This window comes from Podarcis tiliguerta (genome assembly GCF_965153285.1).
Source record: "Podarcis tiliguerta genome assembly, chromosome: 10".
In the NCBI taxonomy this organism is placed as follows: Eukaryota; Metazoa; Chordata; class Lepidosauria; order Squamata; family Lacertidae; genus Podarcis; species Podarcis tiliguerta.
Window position 1 is genome coordinate 38,925,563 of NC_139543.1, and position 15,882 is coordinate 38,941,444.

Below are 15,882 nucleotides of genomic sequence, written 5' to 3' on the forward strand. Positions count from 1 at the left end.
TTTATGTTGATGGATTAAAATGTTTCCATTGTTATGCTGTTTTACTCCCTCCATGGGGCTTCTTTATTTGTAATTGTTTAATTTAAATTGCACTGAAAGGGTAGGGTTTATGCTTTCTAAGTAAAATAAAAAGTCAAATGTAATTCAAGGCCAGCATTACATTGGCTTCACCCTCCTGCCAGCCTGAGGAGGGAAAGATGTAAAGCATGATGAACACCCTGGATTTTCTATTAAAAATAAAAATACAGTGGAACCAAATGCTTAATGTATGATGTAGCCCTAAGTCTGAACCCTGTATTTACAACCATTCAGAGCTGCAGTTTAAGGCTGCAATTCTACACACACTTAACTTGGGAGAGAGTATCTTTCATCTTTTATGTTGTGAACTGCCCTAAGATCTACAGATACAGTGCTATATAAAAATCTAATAAATAATAAATAGTAATAATCTCACTAGGACCAAATTCCACATAAACATGACTGGGTCTTGCTTGGGATAACATGCCACACATTCATAAATGTGATATCTCTATCACAATAACATTTTGTGTTGCTTTCCTGCTGCCACAAAAGTTAAAGAAAAAGCTTTAAGCACACCATTGTTTTATTTTCAGTGCCTAAGGCATTATCTTACTATAGATAGATAGATAGATAGATTATTCAGTGGCTAATAGTAATTTATAGAGTAGAACTCTCATTAACAATATTTCACTGCATTCACTACCAACTAGTAAAACAGGTTCCTAGTCTTTTACAGGTTCTAAACCACCACAAGCAGGTGCCAAAAGGTTTTTCTTAATACACATCCTTAAAGGAAACAGTGATGGTGTGTTTGTAGGAACCTGTTTTCACTGTCCATGCATATGATGCAGTATCAAGCCCAATGCCAATTACATGGGGAAATTCTCCAACAAGACAGAAACAAATTGCCTTCATTCTGTCGGCTTTACTAAACTTGGTGAGGTGGTGGAATAATGTTTGGTTATTCACAGTGCCCCCCTTATGGGCAATTTCATTTTGTTCACTAGGAAGAATGGATCAGTTGTTTCCTTTGCCACTTTGCAACCTAAATCCTATGTTTATTTGGAATGAAGCCCCACTGTGTTCAACAGGATTTATTTACAGTACAAGTGAATGTACAGGAACAAATCATTAGAAATGATTATAGATTTTCTCCAGTACAAACTCATTGGCACACCATGCCCATTCCTTCTGGGGGAAAGAAGCATATCTAAAACGGCTAGCTTACCACATTTTGAAGGAATGCACATTACCTGTTCGACCATTAACAACAGCGATTTCGTTGCCTCTTAAACCGGCACCTCTGGGCCACTGCACACTTTCAAACGAAAAGCCCCAACCGATCACCGTGTCACAATCGCACACACGTACTCGGCGAAGGCAGTGTACACGCAACGCGAAGCTGCGCGGCCAATGGTGGCTTACCAGAGTACGTACACGCGTCTGCCACGTACACACAGAACAGATTCGCGCGCCATCGACACGCAGGTTCGGCATAGCTCCCCGCGATGAAGGAACGGTCACATATCTCCAGCTAGCCCAACCTGTTTCGTACAACACATTTCACAGAATCGTCAGTTGAAAGGGACTCCCAAAGTCATCTAGTCCAACCCTCTGCAATACAGCCGTCCCCGGGTGGTCTCGAACCACCAACCTTCTGGTTAACAGCCAGATGCACTAACCCATTGCGCCACTGGCACGTTTCTCCGGTCAGTTGTCTTTCAATAGCTACAGCCATCTCTCTGACAACAACAACAAAAGCTGCAGCATCGACTCTTTTCCACTGGCAACCGGTCAGTCGGAAGAAATGGCTGCTTCCTAGCAATTGCAACCCCCCCCCCCCCATTTTCAGGGGCGGGCGGGCAGACGAGGCTGTTATTCAGGGCGACAGGCGCTTATGTTTTGTTTTTGCAACCGCACCACTTCCCTCCCACTCCTATTGTGAGGAGAGCGCGAGAGAAAGGAGCGGCGGCCGCGGCTGCTGCAAGACGAGCCCCATTGAAAGCCGAGGCGCAGGAGCCGGGCTGTCACGTGACGCGGTTCCTGGAAAGTTCTTGGAAAGCGGCCTTTGCATTTTTACCATTCGAGGGAGGGAGGGAGCGAAGGAAGGCGGCGCAGGAGACGGGCAAGGAGGAGGCGGCGGAGCGGAGCACCCACTTCGCTCCCGACGACGCGCCTCCTTATTTTGAAGTTTGCAAGCTGCCGTCGAGCTGAGAAGCCGTGCAAGGACCCCCGCCCCCCCCCCCGTTGAAAGCTGCCGGCCCCAATTCATTCAGAGCAAATAAATAATATGCAGCGAGTCCGGGGGGGGAGGGGTGTTTGAAGCGTTCCCCACGTGCATTCTGTCCTCTTCGTTATGCCTGCCTCTCCCCCCCCCCTCACCCCTACCCGGCGGCGGGGTTGGTAGCGTGCGCGCGCGCGCGCCAGCGAGAAAATCCCTTCAGCCCGCCGGGAATTGTTTGCTGGGCGTCACGGCGTCACATGCAGATTTCCTGCCCTTGGTAGTAACAGCCTTTTGCAGAGAAGGATAACCCGCGCTCGCCTGCCTGCCCCCGCTGCGAGAGAGCCAGGCTTGCGGGGGGGGGGGGGCTGGAGAGAGACAGAGCCGCCGCCGCTGCTGCCCGATCCGTCTCCGCCCAGCCAGCACCGCGCTTCTCCCTCTTGCAACAAAAGCGAGGCTGAGCGCGCTGGCGGGCGAGCGCCTGCGTTGGCCTCCCGGGTTACAAAAACAAAGGCGAGCTCCTGCAAGCGCCTTCGGCCAGTGCGAGGAGGGGACAGCGGGGCGGCCGGGCGGGGACCATCCATGCGGCGCTTGCAGGCGGAGGTAAGAGTTTTCCGGAGTGCGCCCCCCCCGGCTCGCCCCCGGGGCCGCCCACCGCGTGTTTCCTCGACAGCAGCCCGCGCGCCTGGCTGCCTGGAAAGCGAGGAGAAGGCGCTCCACCTTGAGGCCAGCCAGAGGGAGCCCGATCGCGCTGTCCCGGGTCTGGCCCAGGTGGAAACCGGCGAGGGGCCCTTCCCCACCTTCTCTGGTGCTTGCCCGAAGGCGGGAGAGCCGCCTCTCCTGCGAGGAAATCGGGGCGAAGCGGGAAGGACCTCTTGCGCTCGCTCTCCTTGCAGCGGATGCTCTGCAAGGCGCCCCAGCCTAGCGGGATTCCGCAGGAGCGCTCCTAAGCGGCCACCGGCTCTTTTTCTCTCCCGCAGGGTTGCAGGTTGCTGGCGACCGGGATCCGGATGGGCTAGGGCAGCCGCCGGGGCCTCGGGGCCGGGGCACGGCGCTCCTAGCTCGCTCGCTCGCTCGCCCTCCCCCTCTCCCAAATCTCGAGCCCCCAAATGACCCTGCGCACGGACGAATCCTCGGATGGCACCGACAGGACTGGGCCCCAGTGGGAGGCTGCCGGAGCAGCAGCAGTGGCGGCGGAGCCTTCCGAGGAGGAGCGCCTGGAGTTCGCCATGCGGGAATTGAGGCTCGCAGGTAAGTCCGATTGGGAGCAATCGTGGCCTTGGCGGGGTGAAGGTCGCTCCGGGGTTGCCCCGAGGTGACCAAAGAGGAAAAGGCTGGGGGTTTCTGCTTTTGCTGCGCTCCCCGAACAATGGCCAGATACAAAGAGGCGACTTGGGCGGCTGGGGGAACCGGAGGGGCTCCTCGCCTCCTTCCCAGCCAGTGCCTTCGGGGCTGTAGCGTGGGAAGGGCTGGGAGGAAAAGCGGACATGGATCGGGTACCAGAGGGGACGAGCGCGACATCTGCGCGCGTTCTGTAGGATCGGGAAATGGGACGCGCAACTTCGGGGGCCGCGCGTCGGGGGAGGAAGAGCAAGAGCTTTGGCTCGAGATGCGAGTCAAAAATACCCCGCAAGCCTGAATGCTTCCCCCTCCTCCCCCCTTTGCCATTGAGGAGGCTCCCTCGAAAGCTGCGTCGCTGTTTTCGTTCCGATCAATCGCGACCTAAAATAACGAGCGGAGCAAGGTAAAAAACCACCCATCTTGTATAGCGATATCAGGGCGAGGCTTTGCGAAGGAGAAGAAAACGAAAAATCCACACTCTCCCTTTCTAAGCGTTAAAGAAACTTACATAGTGGTGTGCCACAACTTCGTTGTGTCTTGGCTTTCACGTTTCGGATTGGGAGGCGTGAATACGTGTGGATTACAGTGGTACCTCGGGTTACAGACGTGTATTATGCGGAGTGTCGTGTATTAGGATTGCTTCAAGGATAACGGTGCCTCTCAAAGGCTGTCTTTTAACTTGTTGGGCAGCCTTCTCTGTGAATCGAGAGTCGCTGGAGACTTTCTGGGGAAACAGAACTGTGTCTTGAGCAGAAAACAGTTTAATTTGTTCAGTGTAGTTATGGAGCAGAATCTCTCACATGGACAGAATATTCGCTTAAAGTCTTTCAGCTTATTGTGTCCTACATTTCTTCCAGGAAAGGCTTTTCAAGAGGGCAGTGATTAGAATTTTACTCCCTTGTCATGGGAATTTGTGCGAACAAAGAAAACAGTTTTCCTACAAAAGCTAGACAGCAAAATATTCTCTTTAGTGTTAAAAAAAGATTGAAGATGTGGGAAGTTATTACCTGAAAGGGATGGTTTCCCCATCCCTGATTTGTTTTGCCCAATATAAAGAAGAATCTTTGGCTGTAAGTATGCCTGCATCTGTAAAGATTATATTGTGCTTTGCTGTTGTGCTCTCTGCATATAGTTTCAGGCACCAGAACTTTGTTGGGGTACTTTGGGGTTAAAGTTACTGTTAATCAAATAAGACACATTGCAGGATAGCATGAGCTTAAGTACTTCTGTCACTTGTTATAGCACTTGAGCAGACCAATTCTGTGCACACTGCTGACTCAAGTAAGCCCCTCAGTGTTGAATGGGACTTATTCTCAGGTAGAGACATGCAGGACTGCAGAGGAAAATTGTTCTTGTCCTTGAGACAGGCCCCTTTCACTAAGAGTGAGAGACACTGAGTTGTTCAGGGCCACCCAGTAAGTGTTTGGTTCAGCAGTGACTGTAAATGGGTGGGGGTCCTTCTAGTGGAATCTACTTGAGTAACTTTGTTTTCCTCCTCTTATCAGGATGGTACTGGGGTAACTTGAGTGTTGTCGAAGCCAAGGAGAGATTACAAGATACATCTGAAGGGACTTTCTTGGTCAGAGACAGCTCGCACTCTGAGTACCTGCTTACTATTTCAGTAAAAACGTCAGCCGGACCTACCAACCTACGCATAGAATTTCAAGATGGCAAATTCCGACTGGATTCCATTATCTGTGTTCGGTCAAGGCTCCGGCAGTTTGACAGTGTGGTCCACCTGATTGAATATTACGTTCTTATGTGCAAGGACAGAAGAACTGCGTCTGAAATGCCTTCCAATGGAACAGTCCACCTGTATTTGAATAAACCTCTCTGTCATTCAACTTCATCTCTACAGCACTGCTGTAGGGTAGCTATAAACAGATACACTAATGAGATCCAGGAACTTCCTTTGCCAACAAGACTGAAGGAATTCTTGAAGGAATATCAATATCGGATATAAATATATCATCTACTCTGCCTCGCTTTTTTTTTTTAAAGATATGAATACAGTTTTATGAAATCAAAAGCTCTGTGCAGTCAGCTGCAAAAAAATGTATTGTGTAAGGTCATTCTGAAAATAGCCAAGGTAATCTTTATGTGTGGAAGTGGCATGGGATGATGTAGCTTGAACTCAGGACTCCACAGTCAAAACTTTGCAGCAGAGTAATCTCTGCTGTTTCTCCTGATTGGCCAGTCTCTTAAACCTCATTGAGAAAAGTGCCTGTGTTGCAGTGAGGTTGAGATGCAAGCAGAGGAAAGGTTTGTCACTCTTCCACATCCATGCCTTCCTTTGGCTCTTAAATTCCTACTCCTTTATATTGGGGCAGTCCTGCATCTAAAAGTCAGGTCTACCAACCTATATCTTGTTTGGCCCTGCCACATTTGACTGGCTTTCTCTTTTGAGAACCAATGGGAGCATTCTTCCTGTACTACTACCAACAACAACCAACTAATTCAAGCGTTCTGTTAGTGGTGTGGCTGTCTTTGAAAAATCACTTCTGTACGAAGGGTGGGATTTGTGTGATTCATCACCAGTGATGTCATAGGCGTTACCTAACGCATGTCCCTGAGACTTGTGCAACCGCATTGCAAATAGCAATCTCGATCGATACAGTACCTTGTGGAAGATTCACATTTCCCACTGACAAAATACTGTAGTTCGAGAGCTGAGAAGGTGCAAATGTCTTCTCGCCAAAAGGGCTAAGGGGAGAGCAAACATCTGGATCCCATACAGCAAATGACTTCCTAACTGCATTTATGGCACTCCAAACTTTTCAAAATTTCTGTAGGAGAACCTAGATACTGGGACATAAATTTCCAGATGAAAATAAACAACTGGCACAGAAGTTCTTGGTGGGGTGGCAGTTCTATAAGGAATGGGTTAACTGTCTGATTTTAAGATGAGCTTGAGGCTGCCTAAGATGCTGTCTTCTTACAGCATTAATTGCAGCCTTTTCATTCAGTTAATAACTTGTTCATTTTAGTTTATGGCTGAAAATTGGGACATTGTAGAACATAGTGGATATTTTACAACATTATAACACCAAAGTTTTGCTCAAATTTACCCCCAGATGTTGATCTAGCAATGCTTTCTGATTCTGAATAACTTATGAAAACCTTCTGATCAGCCCTACTCATTTTTGCTCGGAAATAAGTATTCTTGGGTTGCAGCCAAGTCTCATTTGGGACTGTTCATGGAATAGACTTCTAAGCAGACGTGATTAGGATCAGGTTGTAAGACAGCTAATCACATTGAACCAGAATGAATGGATTCTGCTTACTTGTATATAGCTACAATGATCTCCCTTCAATGTATGGGGACTGTACTACATTGAATAATCTAATTAAAAGGGAACCTTATTTCAAATAAAGCTGAATTGAAAAAGCAAACCCTTCACTCTCTTTTACAAGGGCCCAGTGGATCATTTTTATATTAGGGTAGTATACCAAGGTTTTTGTTAGTGTGACAGAGAACTCCTTTTTTGTTTTAGATCCACTTACTGCCTATAATAAGCCTCCCTTGAATGAGACTTTATATAAGCCTAGACTGCGGCCTTGCAGTTGTGGTTTCCATGCCTGATCATGGATAGCAGCAATTATAACTTCCTTCTACAATGTAGAATTTTTTTATTCTTATTTCCTTGAAATGCAAGAAAGTTTGTGTGATCTAAAGATTGTGTTTTCAAGGCTGTAGCTGTCAGATTTCAGATTGCATTAAATAAAGTAAACAATTGCAGAGACTGCATGTCCTTAATGTGTTTGGGTTATTCGGAAAGTATCTTGTACAGTGCTTAAAAAAACATTCCTTGCCTTCCTTCATCTCCATTGAGAAATATGTGACAAAGAGAAATCTCATTTTATCACATTTTGTACACACTTATTCAAAAATTAGGTACCTAACATTGTGATTGGTGGTGTTAGTTCTAGTGTACTTTCTGTGCTCCACAGTTTTTGTCTAGTGTATTCCCACAAGAACATTAAAGTTTAAAAGCACCGAATGTGTTACTGAAGGCCCACAAGTCAAATACTACTACATATATACTACATATACAACTACATGTTGTAGCATTCATAATTTGGCACCTAGGAGGTTAAATAGAAGGGTGGTCAATCTTAAGACAGGTCTTGCTGGATCAGACCAAAGATCCATGTACTCCAGCATATTATTTCCCCCCAGTAGCCTGTCAGCTGCCTTTGGGAAGTCCACAAGTAAGGAAATAGATTTTCCTCACAGTGGTGACCTAGCATCTGGTATTCAGTGGCGTTTTGATGGTGAACCAGAAGGCTCCACCCACCTATCATGCTTGATAGTGATTTGTAAACCTACGCTCTTGTCTATTAGAACTGTCTGAGGTAGTGGTCAGCACTGGAGCTTACAGCTGAATTCCACGAATTCATTATGTGTTGTGTGAAGAACGAATTGCTTTTGCCTGTCTTGTCAGTCTACTTGTTAGCCTGCACTTTGAACGTTGGTTTTATGAACAAAGGGGGAAATGTTTCTATCTGCTTATTTTATACTACGCATATTAGCTGCATACGACATTGTACCGTAAAATCTTATGCAAGTTTACTCAGAAGTTCAATGGTACCCAACATTGCTTTAGGACTGAAATTGGGGGCTCCTTGTATCTGTATTCTGCTTTCCCCCCTTTCTAGCTGAAGTTTAAATATGTCATGATGAGAAGAAGCAACAAAAACTCCGATCACCTGAAGATTTCTCAGCCCTGCAACAGATAGTAAGACAAACTTTATTTTTATTTTTTTACCCCTGCCCTCCAAAGCTTTGGTTAATCTGCAAGAGTTAGAGTAAGACCACACATTTATTGAGTATACAAGCAGTCTTGGTCTTCCTTGGGTATATATTTGTGGGGATAAATGTAGGTGATCCGCAGAGATAATGAACATGGCTGGCAGCAGTTTATGTGATTTGGCCAAATCTGTGCTCACTTGGTTTATACAATCCTTTGTTTTGGGCAACTTTGTCAAGCAGAACCTTCTGTCTCTTGAATCAAGTAATGAGGGACTTGCTATGTGAGATCATCCCAGAGTCCTCAGGAACAAATTGCACGTTAACATGGTGATCTGCCACATCAAGGGACTAATGTACTTCCTTCAACCCAGCTGCTATCTGAACTATATCCCTGTATCCACTACATCGTTCAAAAGTACGGGGGGGGGCTCACTTCTCACAGAGTGCTGAATATACATGAGAGCAAGATGTTTTGTGTCTATTCTGGCTGAACCTAAGGAAAGTATAAAGGTCCTGGCTCTTGGTGGGGGGCCTTAATGGAGCTGGCAAATGTTAAAGCCTGATGATTGATGGTGCTGACACAAATACATGCGTAGAGAATGCCAGTACCATTTGTTAAGTGCAAGTTTTGCTAATGTAACCTGGTTCTTGGATATGTGAAAAAGAGTAAATAACAAGGGTCTAGATGGGGAACCTTTAGCCCTGTAGCTGTTATTGGACACTCATCAGTGCCAGCCTGCATAGCCAATAGTGAGAGATGATGGGAATTATAGTACAACAGCACCTAGTGGTTAACTACCCCTAATCTAGACAAAGAATTATCAGTTTAAGAAGAAGAAGTGCAACCACTAAAATTGGAAGAGGTTGAGCATGTCATTTTTGTTTCAAACTTTAAAAAAACCAAAAGCTTGACTTTTGAGTTGGAGGGTTTTGTTTTTGTTTAAAAATGGTTTGTGTCTTTAGGGCTATGCAGATACATCTGTTAATCTAGGATCACAGCCTGATTTGCATATTTTGGGAAAATGCTTCTGTTATAAGCAAGTGTGATGATGTGTAAGCACTCAGTTCATTGGAAACATTGGCTTTTACACACACATCACACATTGCCCCCGTGCTGTCTTGTGTGTTCAAAATAAGTGCACTGGTTGGTGGGAAGAAGCCTGCATGGGCGTGCTCATTGACTTCACTGTCCTAAGCAGAGTGGGGATCCTGTGGCTCTCCAGATGCTTCTTGGAGTCCCAACATCTGGATCCCTTCTCATCTCTGCCTTGAAGCCAGCAGCAATGGAAGCAGCACCTTACAGCCACAGGCCCCACATCAACCCTGTTCCTACTCCCAAGCAGATGAAAGGAACCTAGAAGAGGAGAAGCGGAAGGACCATGCTACGATTCACAACAAAACATCTGTCTCACTTCCCTGTTCCTTCTCACAAACTAAGATAGGTCTTCCATTCTTTTAGTATTGGTAACTCCAAACCATATCTACATTTGTTTTTTTGTTGCTGGCTCGGCTTAGCAAGGGGAAGGGAAGAAACTAGCTTTCACCTTAGCCATAAGAGGCACAAGAGACTATAATAATTATTAATTAATTATAATTATAATTATAATTAATTATAATAATTATAATTTGCCTATAAGAGACTAGGCAAATTAGATATGTTTCTAATGAACAAATTCAGACATTTCACATTTTTTGTCTCCAAACTGCTGCTCAATAGCCAACTGAAAACCAACTTAGCCCTAACAGATTAAATTTGGTGGCACAAGTTTATTTGGTTTTGTTTTCTTAAAGAAAGGGCAGCAACACATTTTGACTCATGTAATAAGTCCTGCATGCTTCCTTATTTTATAAAATTAAACGCTTAACTGTTTCTTAAACCAGGGATGGGGAAGCAGGTGCCCAGGGACCAAATGTGGCACTGCAGGCCTCCATGTCTGGACCTCAAGGCCCCTGCTCTCCCTGGCCCAATTTGCATCAAGTGTTTTTGCCGGCTTGGAATGTGTCCTTAAGTTCTGATAATGCCTTTTGTTTGACTGTGTGGAAGGTAGAGAGAGGTGTGTGAAAGCATATTGTTGCACCACCCCAATTTCCGAGCGGTGTAAGATTCTAGGGATTCCAGGCACTTCCCCTGGGTTTCATGTTTCCTTTTGGAAATGAAGCACAGCGGAGACTGTAGTGTCTTTTGGATAGATGGCTTATTTACACATATATACATCCTGAGCCTATGATGAAGAGGTTCACAGCATCAACACCCCAAAGAGGTCTTGCTTCTCCCAAAGCCACAGCCGTGGATTCAAACAGAAATAAACCATTGTGCTCTGACTACAGCTTTATGCCATTAACCGCCTTGCTGAATCCAGGGATTCGATGTCTGGCTTTATTAAATTCTAGCACTTACTGGGTCCAGGAATTTAGGGGAATCTGGCACCCCAAAACTCATAACTATATATAGGAAGTAGCCTGCTGTACAAAGAGAAATTTGACATTTCTTTTTGCTCCATTCACTTTTGACTCTGTGCCTGCCCACTTTTGGCATGTGGTCCTAGATGGTTGCCCAGAAAGTAATGCAGCCGTCAGGCTGAAAAAAGATTCCACATTCCCGTCTTAAATTAACCATGCAATTTATTTATTTATTTGATGTGTCGAACCTCTTGCTATTTTTAGTGGAATTTGAAGACATCGGCGTTCATTCTCTGGCATTAGTCATCCGTGTTCAAAAGATAACAGCATTTTGAGAATACGTTATTACTTTGTCTCCAATTTTGGCTGGCAAATCCTGTGCTCCAATCCCAAGTATGCAATATACAATTGTAGAATTTATTCCAGCACAATGTGTTTGGAATCAAAGGTTTATTTTCCCAAGGTCATAAGACTTATCCAATAGATATCCTATTTTGTTACCTGCTATATAAAAACAGCACTGAATAGCTTGTTCATGTACATATATTGAAGTAATACAGGTGGTACTTAAAGCATGTTTAATGAACTTTTAAAAAATGGATAATTATTTTAACATGTATACACTTTTTGTGTACGATTTTCTTTATCAAAACTACCATATCATACACACTGATCTGAAGCTTAGGGATTCACTGAGCCCTAAATTGCTTAGGAAGTCAATGGCTAAATCATAATTTGATGTGATGTCTAATTTCGTTCCTTTCTGTACCAGTTTATGATAATCCTGTATTGTCAGTTGGTCACCCCATTTCTGAACAGCTGTGGTGAACATTATGTACTTCCTTCTTGGCAGGCTATCAAGCTCTGGGTCATTCAGATGTTATGAAGAAGTACAATGTATTTGGTTTGGAATCAAAGCTGTTTGTGCTGACATCTACCTACCCTGTTCACAATATTCACCCAAGCCTGGTCAAATGAGAACATGGCAACTACTTTTGGCTAAAAACCTCAGGGGACTCGGCTACCAATTAAGTTTTTTTGGAAACAATAAATGAATTTCCATGAGGAGTCTTGGGAGCCATTATTTAACTCACCAGATCCTTTGTTTCCCAGTAACTACTACATATTTGTTTTAAATCATATTTCAGCATACAACTTGAGAGTTTTTAAGAATGATAGGTGGCCAACAAACACTGAGTCCTTAAACGGGGCTTGGCGTGAAAGGCAAATCTCAGGTTTAAATGAGGTGGCTTGGCACCAAACGGTGTTGAAGAAAACAGTGTGACTCGATCCACACCAACACATCCAACACACATTTAAAGCACATGACTCCTCCTCAAAGAAGCCTGGGAAAACCGCAGCTCTGAGGGGGGGGGAACTACAGTTCCCATGATTCTTTGGGGGGGAATCACATGCTCTGAATGCACTTTAAATGTATTGTGTGGATCTGCTATTTGATAATACAAAATTAGGAATTCTATAGCATGAAAACATTTTTGATCATTTCTGCAGTATTCAAAATGCGTTGGAAGCACTGTGGGTTTAAGAGGTTGCAAACCAGAACAACTGTCACAGGCAACACACACCACCAATAATTAGGCTTGAAATAAGTGGTTTTGTGGTGTTTTTTTTAGAAGAGAGCAAAACATATGCAGGAAGGTGGACTTATTTAGTGATCTACGTATAATGGAAAAACAGTAGTTTTGTTCCAAGCCTTGGTACAGTTCTTAGATAACCTAGTTCAAACAGAGCAAGTAAGCATGATCAGGTAGAGCAAGTAATACTGTACCTGCCATGACTCACACACAGGAAACATTTGACATTTTTGACACTTGGTACATTAAGCACGGAAGCAAACACTGACATCCATTATGAAAAGAAATTGCATTTAATAGCATTCAACGTACTGTGAGTCACAGATCTGTCATTTATTAAATACAACAATTTCAAATAGAAGGGTGAAGTAAATGGTGAGGGAGAGATGTTAATAATTTTTTTGACCTATTTTTGAGAACCAGAAACTGGCAGGTTAGAGATTGCTGGTATGGTGATACACATGGCATGTAAGCTGGACAGATTCTGGTTCATCCACATTGTTTTCAATGGCTACTTCAGGTCCTTCCATTGCCTTCAGTGTGCATTTAATATTAATTGTCATTGGGACCACTGTGTTCAGTTGTTAAGTGGTTAGATGAGTCAGTTTTGACTGATTAAAAATGTATTCCCAATGAAAACAGACAATTTTTTTAAAAAGATATAAATGCTTACAAAAACCACACCATATTCAAAAAGACACTTTCCCTTTCTAAAGCCTCTACAGAGTTACTGGAGATGGTGAAAGGTTAGATGATATTTGCAGCAGGAGCTTCATAATAACTTCTTTTTTAAAGAGCTTGAAAGCAAGGCTAGAAGGGTGGAGAACAGCCAAACTGCATGCCTAATTAGGTCCTCCAGGCCTCCCCATTTTTGGCCAAGCCATGCCCCACAGCCCTAAACCTGACATCATTTATGACACCAGGTGTAGATTTAGAAGAAAGCTGGTAGAAGCCAAAAAAGCATTTATGCCTGCAAAGCATAGTGCCCAGGGTTTTGAAAGACCCAACAATCAGATCACACCTTAAGGCAGGGACAGGATAAGGTCCCAGCAGTCCTCTTCAGCATGGCCAATGGAAAGCGAAGGTGGAGTAGTGTAATACAGAGGGACACATGTTTCCCATTCCTACCCTATACAGTGGTAGCTTGGTTGTTGAACTTAATCTGTTCTGGGAGTCCGTTTGACTCCTGGAACAGTTTGAAAACCAAGGCACGGATTCCGATTGGCTGCAGGAGCTTCCTGCACTCAAGTGGAAGCCGCGTCAGATGTTCGGCTTCCAAAAAATGTTTGCAAACTGGAACACTGCGATGTTCAGGAGCGGATTTGTTCCGGAGCCAAGCCGTTTGACAACCAGTACCACTGTACAAGCTTTCTTCTGGAATATTATTATTATTATTATTATTACTATTACTCCACCCATCTGACTGGATTGGCCCAGCCACTCCAGATGGCTTCCAACACATCTAAAAACATAATAATGGAAAGAAGTACATTTACTACTACTCCCAGTCTTTTGAACAAGTATCCATACTGTGATGTCGATTGTGACATTGCATTTCACCAATATAACCCTAAGAAGTTGACAGAATTGCCGTGACTTGTTTGTTCCAAGCCTGCATCTGATAATACCAGGTGGATTATGAGGACGCCTTGCCTCCAAACACAACGAGGCAATAGCATCACTACATCACAGCCTACGCTCTTTTCAGCCTCAATTTCAGCTCCGGACCACAATACTTGGAGTAAGCCAAGTACAGAGTTGCTGCGAGCCACTTTCATTGGGCTGCAGAGTGGTGATAAAACCACTGGACCACATTGCAGGAGTGTTGCAAACCACAAAGGCTGCGTTTCACCAGCTAATTTTGGGAAGCTGACAGCTGTGACTACTAGTCTCAGTCCGCATCTGCTCTGTGGAGATTCATGATCCAGGGTGGGTTTCTTTCACTCACAAACACACTTAGACGCGCTTCCACCTCAAACGTGCCATATGAACAGCGGGCTGAGCGAGCTTGGAATCTTTCTGCAAATCTTGTGTTTGTGTGCTTTTAAATAAAACCACTGAAATGACTCTCCACTGCACCCCGCTCTCACACGAAATTAAAACCCAGTTTGAAGAACCGCGAACTCCTGCCTGCGCTTCCACCTCCTCCTTCCCCTCAGCTGGCCGAGGACGGGGAGAGAACACGCTTCTGCTGCTGCTCAGTCACAGTTTATGCAAAAAGCTTTGACATGAGCCATTATTTCCTACTGGAAACTGTCACGTTTAGGGAAATGGCGTCAAAAGTAACCAGGAACTTCCGTCTCCAGACGATGCATTTTATCCTCCGTTTTACGTTTTGCCCTTAAGAAACATGGGCGGACAGCACTTCCTGTTTGGATATTTCGCTCTCAAGAAAGTTAGTGCTTGAAGAGCGAGCTGGGAATGCCTGAGCTTGATGATCAATAATCCCTGCGCTTAAATTTGTAAGTATTTTCACCGAAAACATACATCGCTTCCTCTCTCAGGTGGTCCGACTATACAAATTCTCTCGGCTTTTTCTGCAAAGCTTCTCCTGCGAGCTTCTGCCCTCGTTTCGTTTCATCTTTACGTACTCCTTTACACGCTTCCGGACATTTCTTCGCTTTTTTCTTTTTGGAGGGGTTTAATTAAAAACCAGTCATAGACATGTAGGTATGGCTCCCCACTGTGAATAGATCTTTATTTTTGGTTCTACAATTTGTGTTGCAGTTGTGGTATTTTGTATCTAGAAAATATGGTGAATCCTGAAACCTTAAGAGCAATGAACAATCTATTGTCGCCTGCCCTGCTCTTATTTAGTTAAAGCGGGTATGATAAGGATTGCTGCCTCCAAGAGCTTTACTACAACGATTCTGCTACACTCTGGCAGGTATCTAAGAAAAAAAAGATTATTTCTTTCTAGATTGGACCCCAGGGCATGGTGTGAATGTACTTGGCTGAAATTAAGGAAATCAAGGTTTGCAGGTTCCTGTCAGGGAACCCTGTACATACTTTATTAACAGGAAGAAATGTAGAATATAAACAGAAGATGAGACACCTGTAATTTTCCCTAGGTCTTTAATACTTTTTTTCTCTGTTTTAATGTTGCTGCTGTGTCTTCCTGGATTGCAGCTTTGAACAGTTTTTTAAAAAAAATATTGTTTTACTGGTTGATTTTAGTTGTTGTTGTTTGAAAGCTGCCCTGGGAGATATTGATTCAAATGCTTTTCTCTGACCTCTTCTGACTCAAACTGGACATACCTCCAAAGCTGTTAATGCCACAAGGCTGTTAACAGCAGGCAATATGCTAATATAAGTAAAGCATAAGAAAAATGATAATGTAAGTGAAAGCAGGGATAAAAATCAGCTCTGTTGACCAGAAGCATGTTAAATTAGGACAGTTTTCACAATGTGTCAAAGCATCATTGCTGATGGAGCTGACCTTCAGCAGAGAATTCCAAAGTTTTGATGCCACAGTGGAAAAGGCTGTGGCCTGTGTACCCAACCAACTGAGCCTTTGCTGCTGATAGGATATGTAGCAAGCATTTGCTGAA

At 44.3% G+C, this 15,882-nt stretch overlaps 2 protein-coding genes and 1 long non-coding RNA gene across 7 annotated transcripts in view; 2 read left to right on the forward strand and 1 right to left on the reverse strand.

Moving 5' to 3' along the window:
• LOC310658760 overlaps window positions 1-1,574 on the reverse strand; it is a 17,880-nt gene extending 16,306 nt beyond the window's left edge. Inside the window, exon 1 of one of the 3 annotated variants that reach the window (XR_014502478.1) lies at window positions 1,447-1,574. This is a non-coding gene — a long non-coding RNA (uncharacterized lncRNA). Of the gene's footprint in view, window positions 1-1,249; window positions 1,352-1,446 lie in introns of those variants that run through there. The other 2 variants (XR_014502479.1, XR_014502480.1) reach the window with 2 other exon arrangements.
• Window positions 668-7,322, forward strand: SOCS2 (suppressor of cytokine signaling 2). Of its 3 annotated transcripts, none has more exons than XM_083401081.1 (3): window positions 668-2,845; window positions 3,223-3,493; window positions 5,089-7,322. In XM_083401081.1, the coding sequence occupies exons 2-3, from the start codon at window positions 3,352-3,354 to the stop codon at window positions 5,544-5,546; spliced, it is 600 nt and encodes a 199-aa protein (XP_083257207.1). In that variant the 5' UTR covers window positions 668-2,845; window positions 3,223-3,351; the 3' UTR covers window positions 5,547-7,322. The 3 variants fall into 3 exon arrangements, with proteins under 3 accessions (XP_083257207.1, XP_083257208.1, XP_083257209.1); XM_083401082.1 differs by having other exon boundaries at window positions 668-2,522; XM_083401083.1 differs by lacking the exon at window positions 668-2,845 and having other exon boundaries at window positions 3,358-3,493; window positions 4,441-7,322.
• A 6,989-nt stretch (window positions 7,323-14,311) lies between these two features.
• The window catches only part of CRADD (CARD and death domain containing adaptor protein), a 37,699-nt gene continuing 36,128 nt past the window's right edge, over window positions 14,312-15,882 (forward strand). The window contains exon 1 of the mRNA XM_083401080.1: window positions 14,312-14,793. The gene's annotated coding sequence lies outside the window, so the exon portion shown is untranslated. The remainder of the gene's footprint in view (window positions 14,794-15,882) is intronic.

Bases quoted from the DNA above. Each gene is read 5' to 3' on its own strand.
- SOCS2 (XM_083401081.1), top strand. From the start codon at position 3,352: ATGACCCTGCGCACGGACGAATCCTCGGATGGCACCGACAGGACTGGG. The intron at 3,494-5,088 runs GTAAGTCCGATT...TCCTCTTATCAG, and splicing joins GCGGGAATTGAGGCTCGCAG to GATGGTACTGGGGTAACTTG.